Here is a 20,000-nt window from a genome sequence, read left to right on the forward strand (position 1 = left end):
AATGGAGAAGCACTTCATGAAACACACAGAGAATATTAATAAGAGCGTTTATTCATATTCAGAATGATGATCAGTTCTCCGTCACGTCTCGGGATCCTCCACTCTGCGGAACACGGCTAAAAAGTTTTTGCCTCCATTCCTCTGGACCTTCTTTCCCTCTTCAGTGCACGTCCCCAGATGACCAATGATGACATCATCAGCCTGCGACATGAACACCAGTGAGCACAGGCGTGACGTATTCTAAGGGCTCAAACCATCATTTATGACACACTCAAGCTCCTGAAAGCCTTAAAGGGTTAGTTCACCCAAAACTGTAAATTGTGTCATTAATGACTGAGCCTCATGTGGTTGGACACCCGTCAGACCTCCGTTCATCTTCAGACACAAATGAAGATATTTTAGTGTAAATCTGATGCTCTGAAAGGCCTCCATTGGCATTCAGTACATTTACACTCACAAGACCCATAAAAGGCACTAAAAACGTTGTTACAAAGTCCATCTCACCACAGTGACTCTACAATAATTTTACGATGCGACGACAATAGTTTCTGTGCAAAAAAAAATCTAAATAACAGCTTTATCCAGCTTGTTCTTGTCTTCCGTGTGTGTCTCCACGACGCATGCGTGAGAATATGAGCAGATCCGGCGTTCGGGAATCCATGAAATGCCACTTTAGCCCCATTTTGAGAACTACAGCGAGACCTAAAGCACGATCAGTGTAGAATTCAACAGCTGAGATACGCGCGTCTTCCTCTGCTCGTAAACAAATCTCTTCTGGGTCATGTGTCCGAACGCCGGATCTGCTCATATTCTCACGCATGCGTCGTGGAGGCACACACGGAAGACAAGAACAAGCTGGATAAAGTCGTTATTTAGGGTTTTTTTGCGCACAAAAACTATTCTCGTCTTCATAAAGTTATTGTAGAGCCGCTGTAGTGAGATGGACTTTGTAACTTTAGTCTTTAGTGTCTTTTAAGGGTCTTGAGAGTGTAAAGTTGAGCCAATGGAGGCCTTTCAGAGCATCAGATTTACACTAAAATATCTTCATTTGTGTCTGTAGATGAACGGAGGTCTGACGGGTGTCCAACCACATGAGGCTCAGTCATTAATGACACAATTTACATTTGTGGCTGAACTAACCCTTTAAGAGAGAGAGAGATGAGGACGCACCAGCTGCTCCTCGGACACTCGGCTGAAGAGAGGATGAGCGCTGAAGTGCCTGATGATCCACTCATGCACCTCCTCCACATCAGTGTTAGTGTACACTAGACCCTGCAGTACACACACACACACACACACACACACACACACACACACACACACACACACACACACACACAGAGAGAGAACACACATCAGTGTTGGTGTACACTAGACCCTGCAGTACACACACACACACACACACACACACACACACACAGTGTTAGTGTACACTAGACCCTGCAGAACACACACACACACACACACACACACACACACACACACACACACACAGTGTTAGTGTACACTAGACCCTGCAGAACACACACACACACACACACACACACACACACACACACACAGTGTTAGTGTACACTAGACCCTGCAGTACACACACACACACACACACACAGTGTTAGTGTACACTAGACCCTGCAGAACACACACACACACACACACACAGAGAGAACACACATCAGTGTTGGTGTACACTAGACCCTGCAGTACACACACACACACACACACACACACAGTGTTAGTGTACACTAGACCCTGCAGAACACACACACACACACACACACACACACACACACACACACACACACACACACACACACACACACACACACACACACACACACATCAGTGTTAGTGTACACTAGACCCTGCAGAACACACACACACACACACACACACAGAACACATATCAGTGTTAGTGTACACTAGACTCTGCAGAACACTCACACACACACACACACTCACACAGAACACATATCAGTGTTAGTGTACACTAGACTCTGCAGAACACTCACACACACACACACACACAGAACACATATCAGTGTTAGTGTACACTAGACTCTGCAGAACACACACACACACACACACACACAGAACACATATCAGTGTTAGTGTACACTAGACTCTGCAGAACACTCACACACACACACACACTCACACACTCACACACACACACACTCACACACACACACACACACACACACACACACACGTAAACCAGTGCAGTGGTTCTGCTGAGATACTTTGACCTGTAACAGACGAGCGGGAAGCAAACACTGGATCTTATCGGCGTTTGCTCTTTAGCCGCTTCAGATTGAATAACCAGAAGATCAGATTCTCAGAAGTACTGAAGGGATTCTCTCTCGCCAACATGATCTCCAGTCTGATCCCTCAGGTGACCTTTGCCCTCACACACACACTCACTCTCGCACTCACACACACACACACACTCGTACTCACTCACACACTCTTGTACTCACTCACACACTCTCGCACACACACTCGCACACACACTCGCACACACACTCGCACTCACACACTCGCACTCACACACTCGCACTCACACACTCGCACTCACACACTCGCACTCACACACTCGCACTCACACACTCGCACTCACACACACACACACTCGCACTCACACACACACACACACTCGCACTCACACACTCGCACTCACACACTCGCTCTCACACACTCTCACACACTCTTACCCCGACCCGCAGTGTGTATGCATACTCCGCCAGTAACGTAGGGCTGATGATGCGCCATTTGTGTTTGGTTTTCTTGAAGTGTGGATCCGGAAAGAGAAAGAACATCTTACTGAGCTGCAAACACAAAAGATGATGGAAAAGGTCAGATCTGTTTGTGTGTGAGAGTGTGTGTGTCGGTGAGTGTGTGTGTGTGTGCGCCAGTGTGTGTGTGTGTGTGTGTGTGTGAGAGAGTGTGTGTGTGTGCGAGAGTGTGCGTGAGAGTATGTGTGTGCGAGAGTGAGTGAGTGAGTGTGTGTGTGTGTCTGTGTGTGAGAGTGTTTGTGTGAGTGAGTGAGTGTGTGTGTGAGTGTGTGTGTGTTTGTGTGTGTGTGAGTGTGTGTGTACAGTCTCACCACACCTGTAGCTTGGGACTGTATATACACAACATTATGAAGAGAGCAATACTGTAATAACTCAGTGTGGATGATTTGGGTTCAGCTGCTGCAGGAAGAGCGTCCACACACTTTGAACATCAGATCTGAGGCGTTGGTGATTAATCGAGCACTCATGGGTGTGTGTGTGTGTGTGTGTGTGTGTGTTCAAGTCGTCATTGTCTTGGTGAATGAAATGAACATCCCTGAGGATCTGGGCTCCAGAATCCAGAATGCATTGGCACTGCCCTCACAATTCGATTCGATTATGATTCACCAGTTAACGATTCGATTCAATTCTATTCTACGATGCATCAAAATTCAACTGCACACAACAAGGCACATTTTTAATCAGTCATGAAGCAATACAAGCAGTCAGATATTGAACAACAGATTTTATTGGCTGCTATGTGTGTATTATCACTCTCCTGTATCTTTGACATAAATGTCATTAAATAAAATGTAATTGAATGGTACAGGGTATTGGAGATGAAAGAAATCTATAAGAAACCAGTGCTTTGAATGAGAAATGTTTCTCTTCTCTGCTTTAGAACCATTTGAAATTAAATAGAGCAATAATAACAGCCAACTTTTCCCAGCAGTGAACATAAGTGTTTTAATTCATCAGTAATCTCCCTCCGCCTCAGCCATCTTGATTGTTGTTGTTGTTATGACCCCGGAAGTAATTGAAACTTCACAACTTTATTGTCCAACTCAAGGCCAGAAAATAAACGGTGACATAATCGATTATGGCCATTAGCCGCATCGATGCTGAATCGAGCATTGTTGACACCACTAGAATCTGCTCCCGTCAGCGTCTCTGCGGCGGAGCTGGAATTCCCCAGAGTTCCTACACACACACACACACACACACACACACACACACACACACACACACCAGCAGACATCATGAAGACTGAGGGATAATTACTGGGAGCAGCAGCGCCTCCGGCTCTCCCTTCACCAGCTGGAAAACACACTCCAGAAGACGAGCCCGTGTGTGTGTGTGTGTGTGTGTGTGTGTGTGTGTGTGCGTGTGGCCCCGCAGCGCTGAAACATCTCCTCATCCTCCTGTCATGCTCAGGTGTGTGTGTGTGTTATTTACATCCCTGACTGAAGTCTAGTGAAGGTGGACTAGAGAAAAGAGAAGCGCTCTATTATTAGTTGATCATTCTGCGACTCCTCTAGAGTTAAACAGTTGAGTTTGAGCCGATCTCCGGGTCTGCACTGTTAGCATAGCTTAGCATAGATCATTGAATCTGATTAGACCGTTAGCATCTCGCTCAAAAATGACCAAAGAGTTTCCATATTTCTCCTGTTTAAAACTAGACTCTTCTGTAGTTCCATCGTGTGCTAAGACCGACGGAAAATGAGAAGTTGTGATGTTCTAGGCCGATATGGCAGGAACTATACTCTCATTCCTGCGTAATAATCAAGAGCTGTGAGCCGCCCCATGAGTCCAGCGGCGCAGTGATATTACACAGCGGCTGAAGATAGTCCCAGTGCTGGTCCAGTGGGACGGGTGTGAATGTGTGTGTGTGTGTGTGTGTGTATCTGGGCTCATACCTGTCCCTTGGAGAAGAAGTTGGGCAGGTACTTCATGGCGTTGCTGCGGAGGCAGGCGATGTTCTGGAAGCGGCCCGGCTCAGCCGCCCGGAGCGAGCGGATCCGGTCCTGCACATAATCCGACACTTTCACACGGATCTCCAGACCCAGACTCAGCCGGCCGGGGAACAGCTCTGATAACTGCACTACAGAGGGAACAACACAGCTCTGATAACTGCACTACAGAGGGAACAGCACAGATACCTACACTACAGAGGGAACAGCTCTGATAACTGCACTACAGAGGGAACAACACAGATAACTACACTACAGAGGGAACAGCACAGATAACTACACTACAGAGGGAACAGCACTGATAACTACACTACAGAGGGAACAGCACAGATAACTGCACTACAGAGGGAACAGCACAGATAACTACACTACAGAGGGAACAGCACAGATAACTGCACTACAGAGGGAACAGCACAGATAACTGCACTACAGAGGGAACAGCACAGATAACTACACTACAGAGGGAACAGCACTGATAACTACACTACAGAGGGAACAGCACAGATAACTGCACTACAGAGGGAACAGCACAGATAACTGCACTACAGAGGGAACAGCACAGATAACTACACTACAGAGGGAACAGCACAGATAACTGCACTACAGAGGGAACAGCACAGATAACTACACTACAGAGGGAACAGCACAGATAACTGCACTACAGAGGGAACAGCACAGATAACTACACTACAGAGGGAACAGCACAGATAACTGCACTACAGAGGGAACAGCACAGATAACTACACTACAGAGGGAACAGCACAGATAACTACACTACAGAGGGAACAGCACTGATAACTACACTACAGAGGGAACAGCACAGATAACTGCACTACAGAGGGAACAGCACAGATAACTACACTACAGAGGGAACAGCACAGATAACTACACTACAGAGGGAACAGCACAGATAACTGCACTACAGAGGGAACAGCACAGATAACTACACTACAGAGGGAACAGCACAGATAACTGCACTACAGAGGGAACAGCACAGATAACTACACTACAGAGGGAACAGCACAGATAACTACACTACAGAGGGAACAGCAAAGATAACTGCACTACAGAGGGAACAGCACAGATAACTACACTACAGAGGGAACAGCACAGATAACTGCACTACAGAGGGAACAGCACAGATAACTACACTACAGAGGGAACAGCACAGATAACTACACTACAGAGGGAACAGCACAGATAACTGCACTACAGAGGGAACAGCACAGATAACTACACTACAGAGGGAACAGCACAGATAACTACACTACAGAGGGAACAGCACTGATAACTACACTACAGAGGGAACAGCACAGATAACTGCACTACAGAGGGAACAGCACAGATAACTGCACTACAGAGGGAACAGCACAGATAACTACACTACAGAGGGAACAGCACAGATAACTGCACTACAGAGGGAACAGCACAGATAACTACACTACAGAGGGAACAGCACAGATAACTGCACTACAGAGGGAACAGCACAGATAACTACACTACAGAGGGAACAGCACAGATAACTGCACTACAGAGGGAACAGCACAGATAACTACACTACAGAGGGAACAGCACAGATAACTACACTACAGAGGGAACAGCACTGATAACTACACTACAGAGGGAACAGCACAGATAACTGCACTACAGAGGGAACAGCACAGATAACTACACTACAGAGGGAACAGCACAGATAACTACACTACAGAGGGAACAGCACAGATAACTGCACTACAGAGGGAACAGCACAGATAACTACACTACAGAGGGAACAGCACAGATAACTGCACTACAGAGGGAACAGCACAGATAACTACACTACAGAGGGAACAGCACAGATAACTACACTACAGAGGGAACAGCACAGATAACTGCACTACAGAGGGAACAGCACAGATAACTACACTACAGAGGGAACAGCACAGATAACTGCACTACAGAGGGAACAGCACAGATAACTACACTACAGAGGGAACAGCACAGATAACTACACTACAGAGGGAACAGCACAGATAACTGCACTACAGAGGGAACAGCACAGATAACTACACTACAGAGGGAACAGCACAGATAACTACACTACAGAGGGAACAGCACAGATAACTACACTACAGAGGGAACAGCACAGATAACTGCACTACAGAGGGAACAGCACAGATAACTGCACTACAGAGGGAACAGCACAGATAACTGCACTACAGAGGGAACAGCACAGATAACTACACTACAGAGGGAACAGCACAGATAACTGCACTACAGAGGGAACAGCACAGATAACTACACTACAGAGGGAACAGCACAGATAACTACACTACAGAGGGAACAGCACTGATAACTACACTACAGAGGGAACAGCACTGATAACTGCACTACAGAGGGAACAGCACAGATAACTACACTACAGAGGGAACAGCACAGATAACTGCACTACAGAGGGAACAGCACAGATAACTGCACTACAGAGGGAACAGCACAGATAACTACACTACAGAGGGAACAGCACAGATAACTACACTACAGAGGGAACAGCACTGATAACTGCACTACAGAGGGAACAGCACTGATAACTGCACTACAGAGGGAACAGCACTGATAACTGCACTACAGAGGGAACAGCACAGATAACTGCACTACAGAGGGAACAGCACTGATAACTACACTACAGAGGGAACAGCACAGATAACTACACTACAGAGGGAACAGCACAGATAACTACACTACAGAGGGAACAGCACAGATAACTACACTACAGAGGGAACAGCACAGATAACTACACTACAGAGGGAACAGCACAGATAACTACACTACAGAGGGAACAGCACAGATAACTGCACTACAGAGGGAACAGCACTGATAACTGCACTACAGAGGGAACAGCACTGATAACTGCACTACAGAGGGAACAGCACATTAGGGTGGGCGATGTCCCCTAAAGCGGCAGGTGACGATGTTTACAGTAAAACATTGTGATGGCCGATGATATCGACGGTTTTTTGGGGGGGTAATTTGGTAAATAGGTAGATAATATACTATATCTCTTTACATAAATACTATTTTCTACTTAAAACTATTATTTCGTTATTTTTACTAACCCTAATAATGCCTCATCCGCTAGGTTGCACGCGAGGGGGAAAAATAGCTTCCTTCCACTTAAGAGTTGAGCTCTTTATATTTTAATATATCTCTTTACATAAAGACTATTTTCTACCTTACATTTTTTTTGTGTTATTTTACTAACCTAGTGTTTTGTGTGTGAAGCTGTTTGACGTGAATATTAGTACAGGAGTGAAGCAAAGCTTTGTTTAGTCTAGAAAAGAAATAATGGTCAGATTGCACTTTTTCATTCTGTTTTGCGATCTGGATCTGGACACTCGGTTTTCCGTGAGTTTTAACAATAGGCCGAGTCCATTTTATCCCCATGGACATCTCGTTTCCTTTCCCAAATCTTCACTCGTGTCGCCATGTTCGCAGGGGATTATAAACATTTCTTCCTTTCGTTTGTTTTTAATTAAGTCTATTATAACTATTCACATCCTTTACTGTGGGAAAGTAGAAAAACACTGTGGGACGAATACCTTTAAACTTCAAATTTTATTTAACACAGTTTGTTATTAAACTTGGTAAGGCGCGTCAAGTTTGGTTTATTTGAATAGCGCATTTCACACACACACACGATTTTGGTTTCGTTTTCTCTGGCAGTGAATAATCATCCATCCATCCATCTTCTTCCGCTTATCCGGGGCCGGGTCGCGGGGGCAGCAGTCTAAGCAGAGATGCCCAGACTTCCCTCTCCCTAGACACTTCCTCCAGCTCTCCCGGGGGGACACCGAGGCGTTCCAAGGCCAGCCGGGAGACATAATCCCTCCAGCGTGTCCTAGGTCTTCCTCAGGGCCTCCTCCCGGTTAGACATGCCCGAAACACCTTCCCGGGAAGGCGTTCAGGAGGCATCCGGAACAGATGCCCGAGCCACCTCAGCTGTCCCCTCTCGATGTGGAGGAGCAGCGGCTCTACTCTGAGTTCCTCCAGAGTGACTGAGCTCCTCACCCTATCTCTAAGGGAGCGCCCAGCCACCCTGCGGAGAAAGCTCATTTCGGCCGCCTGTATCCGGGATCTTGTCCTTTCGGTCATGACCCAAAGCTCATGACCATAGGTGAGAGTAGGAACGTAGATTGACCGGTAAATCGAGAGCTTCGCCTTACAGCTTAGCTCTTTCTTCACCACGACAGACCGGTACATCGACCGCATTACTGCAGAAGCTGCACCGATCCGTCTGTCAATCTCCCGTTCCATCCTCCCCTCACTCGTGAACAAGACCCTGAGACACCTGAACTCCTCCACTTGGGGCAGGAACTCTCCACCAACCTGAAGTGGGCAAGCCACCCTTTTCCGACTGAGGACCATGGCCTCGGATTTGGAGGTGCTGATCCCCATCCCAGCCGCTTCACACTCGGCTGCAAACCGTCCCAATGCATGCTGAAGGTCCTGGTTAGAAGGGGCCAACACGACAACGTCATCCGCAAAGAGCAGAGACGAAACCGTGTGGTCCCCAAACCTGACACCCTCCGGCCCTTGGCTGCGCCTAGAAATTCTGTCCATAAAAATTATGAACAGAACCGGCGACAAAGGGCAGCGCTGCCGGAGTCCAACATGCACCGGGAACAAGTCTGACTTACTGCCGGCAATGCGGACCAAACTCCTGCTTCGGTCATACAGGGACCGAACAGCCCTAAGCCGGACCCCGGACCCCATATTCCCCCAGCACCCTCCACAGGATGCCACGGGGAACACAGTCGAATGCCTTCTCCAAATCCACAAAACACATGTGGACTGGTTGGGCAAACTCCCATGAACCCTCCAGCACCCTGTAGAGGGTATAGAGCTGGTCCAGTGTTCCACGACCGGGACGAAAACCACACTGTTCCTCCTGAATCCGAGGTTCCACTATCGGCCGAATTCTCCTCTCCAGTACCCTGGCATAGACTTTCCCGGGGAGGCTGAGAAGTGTGATCCCCCTATAGTTGGAACAAACCCTCCGGTCCCCCTTCTTGAAAAGCGGGACCACCAGCCCGGTTCTGCCAGTCCAGAGGCACTGTCCCCGACCGCCACGCGATGCTGCAGAGGCGTGTCAGCCAAGAACAGCCCCACAACATCCAGAGACTTGAGGTACTCAGGGCGGATCTCATCCCCCCCGGAGCCACTGAGGAGCTTTTTAACACCTCGATGACTTCATCCCGGGTGATGGACGAGTCCACCTCTGGGTCCCCAGCCTCTGCTTCCTCAATGGAAGACGTGACGGCGGGATTGAGGAGATCCTCAAAGTATTCCTTCCACCGCCCGACGATATCCCCAGTTGAGGTCAACAGCCGCCCATCGCCACTGTAAACAGCGTTGGTAGGCACTGCTTCCCCCTCCTGAGGCGCCGGACGGTTTGCCAGAATCTCTTCGAGGCCAGCCGATAGTCCTTTTCCATGGCCTCACCGAACTCCTCCCAGGCCCGAGTTTTTGCCTCCACAACCACCCGGGCTGCAGTCCGTTTAGCCTGTCGGTACCTGTCAGCTGCCTCAGGAGTCCCACAAGCCATCCAGGCCCGATAGGACTCCTTCTTCAGCTTGACGGCATCCCTTACTTCCGGTGTCCACCACCGAGTTCGGGGATTGCCGCCTCGACAGGCACCGGAGACCTTGCGTCCACAGCTCCGAGCAGCCGCTTTGACAATGGAGGTGGAGAACATGGTCCACTCGGACTCAATATCTCCAGCCTCCCTCGGGATCTGGTCGAAGCTCTGCCGGAGGCAGGAGTTGAAGATCTCTCTGACAGGAGACTCGGCCAAACGTTCCCAGCAGACCCTCACAGTACGTTTGGGTCTACCGGGTCTGTCCAGCTTCCTCCCCCGCCATCGGATCCAACTCACCACCAGGTGGTGATCAGTTGACAGCTCCGCCCCTCTCTTCACCCGAGTGTCCAAGACATACGGCCGCAGGTCAGATGAAACGACCACGAAGTCGATCATTGACCTACGACCTAGGGTGTCCTGGTGCCATGTGCACTGATGGACACCCTTATGCTTGAACATGGTGTTCGTTATGGACAAACTGTAACTAGCACAGAAGTCCAATAACAGAACACCGCTCGGGTTCAGATCAGGGGGGCCGTTCCTCCCAATCACGCCCCTCCAGGTGTCACTGTCATTGCCCACGTGGGCGTTGAAGTCCCCCAGTAGAACGACGGAGTCCCCAGTCGGAGCACTCTCCAGCACCCCTCCCAGGGACACCAAGAAGGTCGGGTACTCTGCACTGCTGTTTGGCCCATAGGCACACACGACAGTGAGAGACCTATCCCCGAGCCGAAGCCGCAGGGAAACGACCCTCTCGTTCACCGGGGTAAACTCCAACACATGGCGGCAGAGCTGGGGGGCTATAAGCAAACCCACACCAGCCCGCCGCCTCTCACCATGGGCAACTCCAGAGTGGTGAAGAGTCCATCCCCTCCCGAGGAGTGTGGTTCCAGAGCCCAAACCATGCGTGGAGGTGAGCCCGACTATCTCTAGTCGGAACCTCTTAACCTCACGCACAAGCTCAGGCTCTTTCCCCGCCAGTGAGGTGACATTCCATGTCCCAAGAGCCAGTTTCCGTGTCCAGGGATCGGGTCGTCTAGGCCCCCGCCTTCGACTGCTGCCCGATCTTCTCTGCACCGGCCCCTTACGGTCCCTCCTGTGAGTGGTGGGCCCACGGGAAGGTGTCCCCACGTCGCTCCTTTGGGCTGAGCCCGGCCGGACCCCGTGGGGGAAGGTCCAGCCACCAGGCGCTCGCATACGAGCCCCAACCCCAGGCCTGGCTCCAGGGTGGGGCCCCGGCTGCGCCGTACCGGGCGACGTCACGGTCCTTGTTTTTTTTGGCATCATAAGGGTTTTTGAACTGCTCTTAGTCTGACCCGTCACCTAGGACCTGTTTGCCTTGGGAGACCCTACCAGGGGCATATAGCCCCGGACAACATAGCTCCAAGGGTCATTCGGGTACTCAAACCCCTCCACCACGTTAAGGTGGCAGTTCATGGATGAGTGAATAATCAAACATTGCCTAAATGTCTTGACCTTGTGGAAGATATTTTTTTTCCTCTCAGAGCTCAGAGCGGTATATGACCCATCTTTGCGGGGAAATAGTATGAATCAAATATTTTTCTAACTAATATGTAATTTTCTTATATTCTTGAGGTTACCATTATACACTGATAATCGTTTAGATGTTTTATAGGCTGTGTTGTTTCACTGACGGAAGTGCTGAAATAAACACGCATGCTTATGATGATTCAGCCTCAAATGATTTCAAAATGTAGGTTATATATATATATATATATATCTGGCATAGACTGAAGGGAAGAAGCTGATCACAGGAACACATCACCTTCACTGACGCTGCTCTACACTGGAGGAATAGCTCAGTGTATTTTTAAATAAATAAAACATAAAAAATCGTACCCATCAAAACCTTTTGATGTGTGTGTGTGTGTGTGTGTGAGTATATCAGACACATTAAACTAGTGAAGATTACCCAGAAGTCCTCCGTAGCCGCAGCCGATGTCCGCGAACTCCACCTGTGCGCTGCCGTTTCCCTCAGGTGTGCAGAAATACTGCGGATACAGCGGAGACCAGTCCATCTCCTGCGGACACACCGGACTAACACACACACACACACACACACACACACACACACACACAGCGCCATGAACATTAAGAGGGTCAGTCTTACTATTAAAAGGTGTGCTCTCTCTCTCTCTCTCTCTCTCTCTCTCACACACACACACACACACACACACACACACACACACACTGCCCCTAAACCTACCCATCACACACACACACACACACACACACACACAGCCCCTAAACCTACCCATCACTAACACACACACACACACACACACACACACACACACACACACACAGCGCCATGAACATTAAGAGGGTCAGTCTTACTATTAAAAGGTGTGCTCTCTCTCTCTCTCTCTCTCTCTCTCTCTCTCACACACACACACACACACACACACACTGCCCCTAAACCTACCCATCACACACACACACACACACACACACACACACACACACACACACACAGCCCCTAAACCTACCCATCACTCACACACACACACACACACACACACACACACACACTGCCCCTAAACCTACCCATCACACACACACACACACACACACACACACACACACACACACAGCCCCTAAACCTACCCATCACACACACACACACACACACACACACACACACACACACACACACTGCCCCTAAACCTACCCATCACACACACACACACACACACACACACACACACACAGCCCCTAAACCTACCCATCACACACACACACACACACACACACACACACACACTGCCCCTAAACCTACCCATCACACACACACACACACACACACACACACACACACACACACACACACACACACACACAGCCCCTAAACCTACCCATCACACACACACACACACACACACACACACACACTGCCCCTAAACCTACCCATCACACACACACACACACACACACAGCCCCTAAACCTACCCATCACACACACACACACACACACACACACACAGCCCCTAAACCTACCCATCACACACACACACACACACACACACACACAGCCCCTAAACCTACCCATCACACACACACACACACACACACACACACACACACACACACACACACACACACACACACACACACACACACACACACACACACACACACACACACACACACACACACACACACACACACACACACACACACACACACACACACACACACACACACACACACACACACACACACTCTCTCTTACTAGTGAAAGGTGTGATCTGCCATGGGGTTGGAGTGCGCGCGCTGGCGGTAGTAGCGCTTCTGAGGCATGGACACACTCATCCTTCTCGCCGGAGTAACTCAGAGAAGTGTGTGTTGACTTCTGGAACTCACACGTGACTCTTCTTCTCTGACGCGCGCGCAGTGGTGAAGCGGGCGCGCGCCTGCCCTCTGCTGGACACAGTGCGCGTGCGACATCTAGCGATGGAGTGTAAAACTAAACTACATTCCCTCAATAACCCCATTCCTGGTGATTTATGGAATATTAAAGTGTTTAATCGGAGCACATCATTATTGTGTTAATAATCGGAATATCTTCATCTCTTCTCTGATAGCGAGGGCGGAGCCACCTGTCACTCACATGAGATCCACCAATAGCAAACCACAACCGTCCAATCAGCTCCCCTCAGACACACTCAAGCCCCGCCTACATTTGTTCTTGTTTGCTCTTCACTTCACTCTCATTATCTTAGTCGATGTAGAACCATATCATTTTTTTAATAGGAATGAAAACAAGTGAGGGATAAAATTACAGTGCGTTCAAACCAACCAATTGTACTATTGTTTAACAACACATGATGATAAGCACTAAATTATTAATAATAAATAATAAATTATTTATGATAAATACTGCAATATTACATAAAAAATAAGAACTGATTTTAATGGCTACTGTAAAATAAATAAATCAGAGACTGAGGCTCGTCACCGCGTGACACGGACACGTGACTCCACGTGGTCTCCGGACTCTTATTTTGAAGCGAGTCGCCGGTGTCGTCACATTCTCCGTCTGTCACCTTCGCCGTCCTCATGCCTTCAAACTGAAGAAGAAGAAGAAGAAGAAGATCCTCAGCACGAGCTCTTCACATTCCCGGAGGATCTTCATCAGGTACGCGCGCTCTTCCTCTTCCTCAGGTACGCGCTCTTCATCAGGTACGCGCTCTTCCTCTTCCTCAGGTGCGCGCGCTTCCTCAGGTGCGCGCTCTCGTGATGTGTTGGTTTATGTCATTGATTCTCTGAGTGTCTTCAGCTTTTCCTGAAGTTCTGCTTTACTCTTAATATAAAAATCTTATTATGGGATGTCATTATCCTGCGGGAATATAAACACAGAGACTGAAGTGAGGTTATGCTGCCTTCACGTGCTATCGGAAATTTCCTAATTCCCACTTTAGAAGTCGTGATTACGAGCTTGTTGCATTCAAGTGCTTTGTTGTCGGACTGAACAGGAATCATGGTTATTCTTGCCTATTTATTGGGAAAATCTTATTAAAACCAACATCATATGTAGTGTCCCATGCACCGACAACCATATAAACATTCCAGATAGTCCGCTTTCTGCTGATTCTGTAATTTCAGTCAAATGCAGGCTATTTTCGCTGAGTACCAAACATACAACACGCTTCATATGATTATTCTTACATGTAAATATGTACTACATTAATGTCAAGACAAGACGACCTAAAAAAAAACAATAAAACCACACCTGCCACAGCAGTAGTTCTCCCCGCCACCATGTTTAAAGCTTATGACACGCCCATCTCGGGAATTGGGGTATCAAAATTATTTCCGAACTTCCCAGTGGTAAACACGACATCAGAGGGCGTTCATGTGCAATTTTTACCTAGGAAACTCGTATTTACGATAATTCCGATAGCACGTGAAGGCAGCAGCGGGAGGATAAAGCAGAGTTTCTGAAGAGGAAAGTGGACAACACTTTATTATAACGTGACGTCACACAACATATCTGCAGTAAGAACAGTAAAACAATGACCCTAAACTCACCCTGACGACTGCGAATATGAGTTTACAGCTGTTTATGAAGCAGATTACATCCCATAATGAGGGCACTTTAATGTGTTTCACTACAGATTACAAGATCATGCGTTACAGAGTCATTTGTTCTGTATTTCGTGAGATTACACACGTTTTGTAGCTTCATGTAAATACTTTAGCGCACACACACACACACAGACATTCTCTCTCACACACACACACTCTCTCTCTCTCTCTCACTCACACACACTCTCAAACACACACACACTCTCTCACACATACACATACAGCCGTGGATCATCAGGGAATGACACACACACAGACAGACATACACACACACTCGCACACACTCACACACACTCTCACGCACGCACAGACAGAAACAGACATACACACACACACACACACACACACACACACACACACACACACACACACTCTCACTCACACACACACACACACACACACACACACTCTCACTCACACACACACACACACACACACACACTCACTCTCTCACACACACACACACACACACACACACTCTCTCACTCTCACACACACTCTCTCTCTCTCACACACACACACACACTCTCTCACTCTCACACACACTCTCTCTCTCTCACACACACACACACACACTGCACAGTTCACTTTCTGTGAAAACCTCATTCTGTGATTTATAAGCATTTTGAAAAGTGAGGACATGGGGAACGTCCTCATATTTCTCCCTCTTTTTGTAATACCCATGACATTATACACATTTGTGTCCTGATATTTCACAAAAACATGCCCACACACACACACACACACACACACTCTCATACACACTCTCACACACACTCACACACACACACACACACACACACACACACACACACACACACACACACACACACACTCAGCTGTAATGAGGGAAAGACTGGCGTTGCCACATCCTGTCAGTTTCCCTGAGTGTGTGTCCTTCACTTCTGCACTGTGTGCGTGTGTGTGTGTGTGTGTGTGTGCGTGTGTGTGCGTGTATGCGTGTGTGTGTGTGTGTGTGCGTGTGTGTGTGTGTGTGTGTGTGTGATGCTGATTGTGTAACATCTGTAATCTGAGCTCGAGCTCCACCACAGAAGAAGAAGACGGTCATCGTGACTGTGCAGATTCTGAGTTGGCATCTCACACAAATAAATCCTCTGACCAATAGGGAACTGGACTGCTCGTGACATCATCAGAAGTGACTGGTGTTACTGTGAAGTCACCATGACGATGGCTTTCCCCTAAGATGGCCGCCCGAGCACTTCCTGTGCGTCCGCAGGTCCAGAGAGATCCGCCTAATGAACCGCAGAACACAAGTCCAGTCACGCCAGGGTCCGAGCAAACAGAGAATCAGGCATAACATTATGACCGGTGAATAACACTGATGATCTGTTAGTGGGTGGGATATATTAGGCTGCAAGTGAACATGTTGATGTGAGCGTAAAGGCCCTTTCACACCGGACGCGTAACGAAAAAGCAAAGCGGAAAAAGCGAATATTTTGTGTGAGAATAGTTTGCAACGTTTCAGAGCTCTAACATTCGCGGCGAGAGCTGAGAAACACGGACACGGAATCATTCAGTGGAGACGAGCTTTTAATTTTCTTTAAAAGACAGAGAAGAAGGTTTTGTGTGCAGCCAGTCTTAAAGAACAGAGTCTGAAGGGGAGGATGCTCATCTTCTACAGGAGCTAAAACTTTATCATGGCCGGTTCCGCACTTACTTTCAAATGTCGTGGGACAATTTGAGGAGCTTCAGAGACAGTAGCACCACATCTGACCACACACACACACACACACACACACACACACACACACTCTCTTCAGGAACGGCTCGATCTGGAGCTGCTGTGTTTCCAGTTGAGTCACAATGTAAATATTTAAGTGCCACAGACACAGTCGTACTGACGGAAACACACTCACTTTCTATAGTCGCGGACACAATTAGATATAAAAAAAAAAAATCAATGTATTGATTTTAATAATATAATCTGTAGCCTATAGTGGGCAAACACATCTGCATCTGCACAGCTGTAAACACAACTACAGCTGTAATCTCGTGAGAAATGCGACACCTGGCAAAGGTTAATGTTGATTGAAAGGCGAGTGACATCAACTGGACATTTCGTCACCTTTGTTTGCTTGTATGTGATTGGTTTAAGCCTTTTCTGTCGCTGCGAGTGTTAAAAAAAATCGACATCGAAACGAAAAAAATAAACATTGTTTTTTTTCGCCGCAGCACATTCGCGTTCGGTGTGAAAGCTCTCATTACACAAACAGCTGATCAAAAAATAAAACCATTGCACAAATTATTTGCGCGTCAAAATCGCGTCCAGTGTGAAAGGACCTTTATGGTGCGTTCACACCGGACGCGATTCGCACGAGTGATTTACATGTTAAAGGTCCCATGGCATGAAATTTTCATTTTATGAGGTTTTTCAACATTAATATGAGTTCCCCTAGCCTGAATATTGTCCCCAAGTGGATAGAAATGTTGATGGGTGTAAACCCGAGTTCTGGCTGTCTCTCTCTGCCTTTGAGAAAATGACAGGCCAGACGAGCCAATCCTGAAGTCTCCTGTTATGACATCAGAGCAGGAACGGTTTCCTCCCTTTCCTCCGCCCAGAGAATCTGCCACGCCCATGCAAACGCTCGAGAGAATAGAGATCATTGCATCATTGCTTGTGAACGAGTGAACGCTGGCAGTTTCTCAGTGTTTGGATGTACAAATGAAAACAGAAGTCTTTCTTCAGTTCCTTCTGATCTGTGATCATTGATTTCTTATGTGTAGCTTATTATTTATTATTCGTGCACACAATGCGGCTTCTCTCTCTCCAGACAGAGCGGTGTTTTCGTGTTTTCTATCTTGTGAGTCAGTGTTTTTGTACGTCCTCGTCGCGTCTATCGGTTCTAAAATGTGCATACAGTCATGAGTTTCTGCTCAACATCAGCAGAGATAAACCTCACACACGCTGAAGCTCGGCCTTCAGCATCCCCGACCCCCAGTACTGCATCTGCCCACAGCGGAGGCACCAAACGCGGGTGAGATTAAGCAGACGGGGGGTAAGCGTGAGCATATCCGGGCTAGCCAGCTTTCCCCACAATAAACTGGATTACATTCGATTACTGCTGTTGTGTCTTTGTTTGCGCTGTGAACTCAACGCGCGTCACTGACGCTTTTATTTTATTTTAAAAATAATGCTATTATCAACACTTACTAACTCGTTCATCTCGCTGTAATGGTACATTGCATGTGTTACAAAGTTGGTAATAATGATGAAGACGGACTCGGCGTGACTGGGACTCGTGTTTATTCAGAACTCTCAGATTCAAACACAATAAACTCGCGCTGACTGACAGCGCTCTCATAACTCAGTAGCTACTATAAATAACTTTGTTAGCAATCGCTGATCTCCGTCTCTGGTACATTAGTGATGTCCGGTTCGGACTGAATCGTTCTAAACGGTTTGCGTCTCGAGTCAGCGCTGATCCATAATTTACTAAAGTTACTAACTTTCTGACCCTCCGACTAGAAATAGACTAATAACCTGAAGTATATTCTAGTAACTACAACAGTTCACTGAACTGAGACGTGCTGAGAGAACTGATGTGAAGTGAACTCAGGTCCATCCGTCTCTCTGGCAGCAGCTCGTGCGTCGTAGACCTCGTTAAACCACGCCCCCTACGCTCATTTAAAATGCAAAGATGTCAGCCAATCACAACAGTGGGCGTTTTTACTGAAGTCTCACAGCAGACACGCCTCTTGAAGCAGGGCATTCAGCCACAGGGCAAACCGCAGTATAGACAAAATGCCTTTTATTTCTAAATTATGACATTTTATGATGTAAAAATCATACTAACAATATAAGTACACCTCAGGGAACATTATAAAATAATAGAAAAATGCCATGCCATGGGACCTTTAAGTCAATGCAGAGACACGAAATGGCATTCTGCGGCGCGATTGAGGCGGCGTGAAGGACGCGAATTGAGCGTTTTGAACGCGCGAATCGCTCAAGTTGAAAAATCTGAACTTTGGCGGATATTTCGCGCCGCGTTAACCAATCAGGAGCTTGCTCTAGTAGTGACAACAATGAGGAGAAAATCTGTATATTAATATCTGGTTCAGTCACAGTAATATCACTGTGATAACATTAAATGACATGAAACACAACCCAGTCTCTTTTTGTTAAATGCAAGTTTATGTTTGATCAATAATACAAAAGTAGAAGTAAAAGGTATAACAAGCTACACATGAAATAAAGCAAACAATTCAGTCAAACATTCAAAGTCAGCGCTAATCGGCTACAACGCTAACGTACAGTTATAGCCTAAAAATATAAAGTAATGAAACTTCTCTTTGCCCTCAGACTAAAAAATTTGCCAGGGAACAAATTATAGATCCATGAGAGCAAAGATCGGCCGTTACAAGACGAATTATATCTGGAGCCGCCACAGAGACATCAGAGCCAGCGGCAGAAGAACTGGCTGAGGAAAGGCTGATCTCACCGGGTTAATGAGCGCCGCTGATCCACTGGAGCTCACACACACACACACACACACACACACACACACACAC

The 20,000-nt window shown here is 47.5% G+C and overlaps 2 protein-coding genes across 8 annotated transcripts in view; one reads left to right on the top strand and one right to left on the bottom strand.

Moving 5' to 3' along the window:
* Positions 1-33: 33 nt before the first annotated feature.
* On the bottom strand, positions 34-14,593 carry mettl1 (methyltransferase 1, tRNA methylguanosine). Its single transcript, XM_079844504.1, has 6 exons — positions 13,612-14,593; positions 12,292-12,416; positions 4,691-4,875; positions 2,715-2,828; positions 1,171-1,272; positions 34-201 (listed from the first exon to the last, which is right to left on the bottom strand). The coding sequence occupies exons 1-6, from the start codon at positions 13,689-13,691 to the stop codon at positions 82-84; spliced, it is 726 nt and encodes a 241-aa protein (XP_079700630.1). The 5' UTR covers positions 13,692-14,593; the 3' UTR covers positions 34-81.
* Positions 14,372-20,000, top strand: part of slc11a2 (solute carrier family 11 member 2) — a 42,097-nt gene continuing 36,468 nt past the window's right edge. Inside the window, exon 1 of one of the 7 annotated variants that reach the window (XM_079844503.1) lies at positions 14,372-14,543. The gene's annotated coding sequence lies outside the window, so the exon portion shown is untranslated. Of the gene's footprint in view, positions 14,562-20,000 lie in introns of all 7 variants that reach the window. The other 6 variants (XM_079844499.1, XM_079844501.1, XM_079844500.1 and 3 more) reach the window with 6 other exon arrangements.

This window comes from Gobio gobio (genome assembly GCF_949357685.1).
Source record: "Gobio gobio genome assembly, chromosome: 19".
In the NCBI taxonomy this organism is placed as follows: domain Eukaryota; kingdom Metazoa; phylum Chordata; class Actinopteri; order Cypriniformes; family Gobionidae; genus Gobio; species Gobio gobio.